Source organism: Eleginops maclovinus, chromosome 16 (genome assembly GCF_036324505.1).
Source record: "Eleginops maclovinus isolate JMC-PN-2008 ecotype Puerto Natales chromosome 16, JC_Emac_rtc_rv5, whole genome shotgun sequence".
NCBI classification, from domain to species: domain Eukaryota; kingdom Metazoa; phylum Chordata; class Actinopteri; order Perciformes; family Eleginopidae; genus Eleginops; species Eleginops maclovinus.
The window spans coordinates 19,097,257-19,105,573 of record NC_086364.1 but is presented as its reverse complement, the minus strand read 5'-3'; the positions used below and the strand labels follow the sequence as shown (position 1 = coordinate 19,105,573).

At 43.0% G+C, this 8,317-nt stretch overlaps 1 protein-coding gene across 4 annotated transcripts in view; it reads right to left on the bottom strand.

Moving 5' to 3' along the window:
• Positions 1-1,369: 1,369 nt before the first annotated feature.
• The window catches only part of clec16a (C-type lectin domain containing 16A), a 37,690-nt gene continuing 30,742 nt past the window's right edge, over positions 1,370-8,317 (bottom strand). For 3 of the 4 annotated variants that reach the window (XM_063903362.1, XM_063903364.1, XM_063903366.1), the window contains 4 exons: positions 8,004-8,208; positions 7,084-7,254; positions 5,912-6,046; positions 1,370-4,235 (listed from right to left, as the gene is read on the bottom strand). In XM_063903362.1, coding sequence (XP_063759432.1) covers positions 3,721-4,235; positions 5,912-6,046; positions 7,084-7,254; positions 8,004-8,208 — 1,026 coding nt within the window. In that variant the 3' untranslated portion in view covers positions 1,370-3,720. The remainder of the gene's footprint in view (positions 4,236-5,911; positions 6,047-7,083; positions 7,255-8,003; positions 8,209-8,317) is intronic. The other variant, XM_063903365.1, reaches the window with a different exon arrangement.

Sequence of the window (8,317 nt, the reverse complement as noted above, 5' to 3'; positions counted from 1 at the left end):
GTAAATAAGTGTTAAGGTCAGTTCTTTTATATAGTTATTGGATCTGGCAGCCTCCCTGGTGTTGTTGTATCTTGAACAAGAAACTCATATGACCAGTCCATAATTCCTGAACTCATATCAACAGGTTCCTTTTTTCTTACCAATTTCCTTATTCCACCAATTCTTGTTATTTGAATGATTCAGATTATACAGTATGATGATGCCCAGTTTAGCAGGAAACTAGGTGGAAGTATTGGCTATTTAGAACAATGTATTTTGAATTTCCCCAAAAACAGGATGGCTCCCTTACAAAATAAATTGAATTTAAAAGTATTATGTTGAACACAATCAAACAATGTGTCCCTTGCAAAAGAGGTCTCTTTGAAGAGTCTCTTTGTTAAACAAAATTCCACTAAATCCAGAGTGAGTGTGATGTTGTAGTTCTTCTAAAAACAGCTAAATAATAGGAACTCCAAACAATGCACTACATGTTGGGCTGAGATGATGAACACTACTCTCATATCTATTCTTCGAAGTTGACAGTCGCACGCTAGCCTAGCTTAGCATAAACACTAGAAACAAAGGGAAACTGCTAGCCTTGCTCTGTACGAAGGGAATACAATGTACCTACCAGTACCTTTATCTCTTGATCTGTCAAAAGGGATCACAGTGTTACTAACAATGTATGTAACACTCACCAGTGTGGTGGCAGGCCGTGTCTCAGGAAAAACCTATTGTAATCTTTTGATTCAAAAGCTAATACTCCGAAGTGACTGCCACTGTTGTTTTAAACTCGGTAGTACAAATCTTCAAATCTGTCAAAGATCACAAATCTATTGCTTTGACTGTGGTTTAGTACAGAGAAGAAAAAATGCATACACACACTGTAGAGCATCTTAGTATCGTTGCAGTACCAGGAACCGGGTCACATGTTTACGCACACATAACCAGACTTCCCTGAAGAGAGGAACCGCGATAAAAGCAACACGTACAGACCACAAAGATCGCTGAGGGCTCCTGCTGCAGCCACAGCGACACCTTGCAAAGGTAGAAAGTGTCACCCAACGTCATCGCCGTCTCACAAACATGAGGTCAGAAGCGTATACACACTTTTTGAACCTTTGAAAAGGTTTGTTTTTGATCTTTTTCTTCATTGTATTTCAGGGTTTACAGCTTCTGAATCCATTAAACAATCAGCGGAGGCCTACAAACAGTCATTGTGTGTGTCTGTGTGTTTTATTACTCATGTTGGCAGTTCTTTTCTAATATTTCCTGTGGTTTTCTTGTGCAAACACTGGAGAAAAGCTCCTCTGCTGTTACTACCACAGTGTGATTCTGTGAAGAAAGGCGAGCAAGAGAGCAGTGGAAAAACTAAAGCAAAGACTGCGGATCACTGTTGTTAAGTAGAATAATTTATTGCAGTTCTTTATTTATTCCTCTGTTTCAGTTAATTAACAATAATTACAGGGTTTTTTGAAAAGCAAAAAGCATTTACAGAGCATATAAACATATTACATACACACACACACTACAATCAGAGACTCAATAATGGAAGCTTGTCATGAGGTGTGTGGATAGAGGCTGCCAATGGTAACAGGAGACATGCGGCCATGTTTGAAGGCAACACGGCGGCATGAACCATCAGAAGCTGCTTTACAAATTGTGCCAAGCCTCTTCAGCACGCCAGTGATCATCACTATCATCCTTCTGCTATGTACAGCAGCAAGATGGAAATAGAAGGACAACAAAAAGAAAGTATTGCTCTTAATTTCTCCTTTATAATCTTGTCGATGACTGTACAGAGTTAAAAAATAAGAAATGTCGAGCATTAAGACTTTAGCTGCAAGATAACAGCAGAGAAAGTAAAGGGAAATGACACTAACTAAAAGGATTTAAAACTATATTAGAGGAGTTTTATATTCTAGAGAATCTGTGACACTGCTTTTGTTCCTACGATTATTAAATCAAGTGACGAATGAAAGATAAAACACACTGACGCCCGTCAAAATGAAGATTTAACACCGCTGTCTGGAGAGATAAGTCGTCCGTTACATTCATCTCTCGCCTCCTTGGTTAGCTCTTTACATTATTGCAGTAGTAAAGCTTTATGCAGCTGATTAAAGGAAGTGGGGGACACTGACCTCAGAGCAGCTTCTGAAGAAATAAATGCTTATGCTTTTGTGTTGTTGGGTTACTTGATATTTGAGCAGATTTTAAACAAAACTGTGCGAAATTAAGGAAATTCTACTTATATTTTAGAGTTAACCTCTACTTGGATGGGGATTTTCTTATTTGGTTTTTTCCTTTTGTGTGTTTTTCCTGTGTTTATGAACTTAGAAAGGTGTTTCCAACCAGACAATGGAGTTTTTGAGGGAGTTCATCTACTTAAACACACTCATGGAGAGTGAAAGTGAACTCAGGTCAGTGTCTGAGGGGCCGCCAGCAGATACATTCAACCCAGTGTTGTGGTAGAGTGCAGAACTGAAGAAAGGGATGTTACTCCAAACGGTGTCTCTTTTAATTATATCAAAAATACTCATTATTTCAGATGAGTATACCATAAGTTCACCGGTGTTGCGACAGACGGAAATGCCATTTATAGACATGAATGAACGCCTGACTGTGAATCATTTACTACTCCTCAGTAAATTGCTATCCATATTTTATAATGGCTTTACCACTTATTCAGCTCCATTCAGCTGCTTCAAATCAATTATTCTCTCAGTCAGGGTTCTGATTGGTGGAAACCACAATACAGGCTATGACCTTTACAAATTAGACACGGGAAGAGGGTTGGTGATGTAGAAATTGAAAATAAAAGCAAATCCAATGAGGTCAAGGTTGGTTGATTACTGTTGCATATTGGAAAAACAAAAAGCGTTTTACACGGCACTCAAGCAACCCGTGATAAACTGTCAGCCCGAGAGATCCACAAGACGGAAACAGAGTGTGTGCTGGCTGTGATGACATTCAAAAAGCTGCTTTCACACACCTCATCCGGCATCCCGAGATGAACATATCCACGCTTAATAGAGGGGAGGACACTTCACATTTCGAGCTAACATCAAATGAAAAGTTTACAGTATGAAACTCGCTCCCCCCTCTTTAACCACCCTGCAGGAGTAAATGTGGAAGCTAATGGGTAACTTTAAACCTAAAAGTAAAAAACACACACACACACAACCTAGGTAGCTAAATCATTGGAGCCCATACACACACACACCAGGTGGCAGTTCTACGTGGCAGTAACTGCTAACAGGTGTGACAAACAGCAGTTCAAAGGCAAGTGCAGCTGACTGTTGTGTGTACAGCATGTGTGTGTGTTAGCATAGAAGTGACCACCACCACAAATCCTTAGTGGTGAACGTAAGACACAACACTACAGCGGGTTTGTGAAACCTCACAGCGCAGCGTGTGTGTATGTGTGTGTGTCTTTGAGATGACAAACAATCGCTATGAGTACAAAACGTTGCTGGTTGCGCGCCTTTACACACGCTCGCTGAAAACACAACCGCACACACTCGAGTGCTCGGAAACCCAAATGTGCTTTAAGCCTTCCTCCAATAGTTCTCTGGGAGTAAAAAGAGTCTTCCTTCATGTGCAAATGCTGAAGTGCTTTCAAAATCCTCTGACGAATATCTACAGGTCGCAACAGGAAAATATACTGCAGTAGAGCTGGAGTATGTCCTCTGTGTGTGGGAGATATGTTTAAGTGCATGAACATGTGTGTGTCTGTGTGGTTTAATCCAGCTCAGGAGAGTCTGGTGTGTCACTGTGTGTGTCTGTGTCTTCTGATACACACTCTGCAGCTGAGAGTTGGTCTGAATTCACCTCTACAGGAGCGTCTTCATCTCCTCCCTCCGCCTCTTCTGGAGCCTCGTCAGTGGTGTCCTCTTTTACCGCCTCGTCCTCCGGCGACCTGTCTTGCAGCTCCTCCTTTTTCCTCTCTGCCTCTATCCCTTCGTCATTCTCCTCCTCCTCTGCGATGATGGCGTCTGGTCTCTGGAGGGAGTGTTTGGCAGGGGTGTGGCTTGTGCAGGGGTGCAGGTGAGGTGAGTCGGAGGGGGGCAGCAGCGTGAGCGACTCCACGCTGAGTGTCTCTGCGCTGTTGTCGGTGAGGAGGGATATGGTGGGCTGCGACGCCGGGGTGAGGCTCGGGGCCAGAGCTGGGGCAGAGGAGACGAGCGTTACATCTCCACCCTCACCGTCTCCCACTGAGGAGGAGGGGGGGGTGTGCTCCAGAAATGCAGCATCGTCTGAAAGGAGAGTGGAGGGCAGCGTTAGCCGGGAAACCTCAAGGAAGAGAATCATTAACTGTGGCTTTGGTGTAAAATATGTTGCTTTTCTTAACTCTTCTCAACTTTTATTTCATTCTAAATAGGAGCAACTCTCATGAAAGCCAATGTTCCCCTGAAGAAATGAAATACTCAGAGCCTGATTTTAGTGTTTCATTTTGCACAGTGGTAAAGTTCAACTGCGATGAAACAAAGACAATTTCAAGCTAATGAATCTTAGATGATCTCCAAATTAAAATAAATAATTGAAATTCATGAAACCCTTTGCCCATAACATCACACTCGAAATGTCACCATCAATTCTAGTGTTGAAGCTTAGCACCTTTGGGGTTTGCACAGGGACATGGACACACACAGGAAGCTTTATGGAGTTACTACAGGGATCTATGCAGGGAAGAGGTGGCACATGCGTTTGGACAGACGCAGACTGATGAGTGCACAGCGTGTTCACCGAGCACCTCCTTTTTGTTTCCTTTTTAAGAGTTAGGATGAGCAGATGACTTCTAACAAGCCTCTGATGGTTTACAGTGTTATTCATCAGAGCAGAAAGCTCATAGGCGGAACAAAGAGGTACTGGGAGGACACAGTGCACAATAATAGGATATTAGCAGCAGCAGCAGCAGCATTAGTTACTACTGGTTGGACCACAAAATAAGCTTCTACTGTCTAAACTACTGTGTTAGCATACTTACTTTGTTAAAGTGTAATGGTTGCAGTATAAAAGATACAACAAAAGATAGTTCACAATAATCAAAGTCAGGTCTTTACAATTAGAATAAACCACTGTACTTCCGGTTAAGGATTACTGTAACTCTCGATCAATTCATTTGCAGGTTTCAAAGATGTATTGAATGATATCATGCACACTGACTTACAACAAGCAACACGATTTGAAAACACACAGGTCTTGTGGTTAAGTCTCAGTTATAAAGTAAAGCTTTTGGTCTCATTTTACAGTACAGACTTTGAGGGATGAGACTAAAATGAACTACTTCTTTTAATAGTATTATGTAACAAAATGAAAATAATGATGGAACAGTAAGAAACCCTTTTAATTTATCAAGTGAATCAGAGACAGTTTTACATCTCATTGCCCCTGGTGTGCCGTTCACTTGCTCTGGTATCAGTTCACTTGATCGGAGTTGAGTTCAGCTGAAGGCTGCACACAGAGCTTTGTGTATGTACAGCTCCACAGCTCCATAAAGAGTCTGGAAATAGGTCTCCTGTTGTGAACTCTTATTGATTCACATTACTTACAGGACCTGTGTTTCCTCTTCTCTGTTGCTGCTTAAAAACTGGAATTTCCCCACGGAGATTGATAAAGGTACATCTTATCTTATAGAGGGCCTGCTGGGAGGATATCTTTTTGTATGCCACCCTAAGAGGTGACATTGCCCTGGCTCCTTTGAAATAAAAGCCATTCCATTTTGGATTGAAAACCAGATCAGTGAAAAGCGCTTGTGAGCGACTGAGAACAGGCATTAATGTGTCCTAGCTTGGCCAGGGCTCTCTTGTAAAGTGATTCTTTTACAATAGGAAAACAAAGAAGGAAGTAAATACAAACGGCGACAGAAAAGGGAGACATTTGGCTCTATGTGTGTGTGTGTGTGTGTGTGTGGATGTGCTGTGTGAGCTACCTGTGGGGCTCTGAGCCGATACAGTGCTCGCAGTAACAGAGTCACATCGTCCTGTGCTCCCACTCCCACTGGAGGGAGGCGAGGGGGAGGAGAGGGGTGAGGGGCTGTGCGACACACAGTGAGCCACTGCGAAACCTGAACATGGACGGACACACACACACACACACACACACACACACACACACACACACACACACACACACACACACACACACACACACACACACACACACACACACACACACACACACACACACACACACACACACACACACACACACACACACACACACACACACACACACACACACACACACACACACACACACACACACACACACACGTTACTATAGCTTGGAAATTATATCACCTGGCAACCTAAAGATACAAGTGGAGTGTGAGTAATTGTGTGCCACACAGTTCACACACACACACACACACACTTGTGTGAGGTGCGTTTCTGTGTGTTCTTAAATGTGTTTAGATCTGATAGGGATATAAACTTAAAGTGTATATACTTAGGCGTAGAAAATGTTGACTGTTATTGATCTCTAAAGGGGTGATAAACACATTTCTATACTCCAACAGAAGCTATTGTTGCGTAGCTTTAGGAACAGCATCTCCTAAATGGGAGCTGAGCCGAACAAAGAGCCCTTCTCAGAGCCTGCAGCCGGTAACACAAACCCTGTGTAAAGGCTTCAGCAGGAACAGAAAGGGCAACAGAAGTGAACCTGAAATTAAACTAAAGCAAATGGTATTAAACAAAAAATGAATTCAATGAACTTAAAAGAAATGAAAGCAAGCAGAGTTTTCAGATGTTTTCTCAGCAGTGGTTTTTCTTTGCAAAGCCTCGAACAAGATCGACGTGCTGTTAAACTTCCACACTAAAGATCCCATCTCAAACCCAAGGCCACATACGCTTTTTTCATTTTGGTTAAAGGTCATGACACCATTCTGAGAAAAGTGTACTCCAAGAAAAAAGATGTTAATTCATTTTCAAGAATCCAGTGTGTGTCGACCCGGCGCCTGAGTTTACTGCCGTTGTTTAATGACCCATCAGATCTAGATACCTGCTGCTTCTCATCATTCAAGCATCTACTACGTCTAGATATGAAGATGAGTCGGAAAAGGCAGTGTGTGTAGGCAGTGGAATCTGTTTATCTGTGGGTCACCTGGTACTTTATCTACAGAGGCGAAGACGGCTCGGTTTGCTGTTGGGTCGTTGGGCGACCGTCTCGACTGCTCGTAGAATCGGAAAGGCAGACCGCTGGCTGAAGCGTTGGAGGTCTGACCGAAACCCAACACCTCTGACGCACTGGGCTGCACCGGCAGGTCCAACAGAACTGCAGAACAGAGAGGCAGAGAGAGTCAGAGGGATACAAACACAGCGTCTTTATAGTGGGTATCTGGCTTTAAGGCACAAAAAGAGAATAAACTCAAACTACGGGAGAGAATGTCTTTCTCTGGGGAAAAATGTGTTTGGACTATAAATAACTAAGAGTTGTTTTTGTATGCGTTACTGTTTAGTCAATGAGAAAATATGACTCCCTCTGATGACTGCTTCAGCTATTTTACTTTGCAGCACCGGCCAGGCGTGTTTGTAATTTAAAGGAACCACACTATCAGGAGAGGAAGTAACAGTGACTGATGGGTAAATCCATCAGTAATAACAGTACAAAGGAACTGGAGGAACAGGAAGTTCTTTGAAAAACTGTTAATGGATCAATTGGAATTGATATCCAAGAGAAGAAAGACAGTGTCTGATTCAGGGAAATGACTGATCTCACTTCAGTTCAGGAGTAGTTTCACTTAAATCAGTTGTGGAGGAAGTTTGCGCAATAGTTAAATACAAGCTTGAAGCTCATAAGCTGTGGTTATACATTAGTGCAGACTTTATTAGATTGACCATAGCTTTTATTTTCAGTTTCGTGTACTTCTGGTTTTAGGAGTTTTCATTCATTGCTTTCTGGTTAAAATCTCCCGTGATTTCCCCTGTACTGTAGCCCAAAAAAACCCAGCTTCCACTTCATTGTTCTGTGGAAAAAGGAAAGGGACATTTGAACCAATAAGGAGATGCTTCCTGTTCAGTCACCTGCGATCCTCTGCATCTTCATGCGTCGGGCCTGGATGCGGCCCTTGGCCAGCCGCTGCTTGGCGATGATGCAGCGGATGTGGTCGGCGAAGATGAAGTTGGCCTGCAGGATGGGCAGGGGCTTGGCGTGGGGGTTGGCGCTGGGCTTATGGATGACGATGTTTAGCGCTCTGCTGTCGTCCTCCACGCCAGACACCTGCATGTCCTGTTGAGAGAGAGAAAGAGGAGGGAGGAGAGAGGGGGGCACAAAGAGTGGGGGGAGCGTTACAGCGATTTAACAGCAAGAGAGGGAATAAGGTCAGAACTATTTCAAT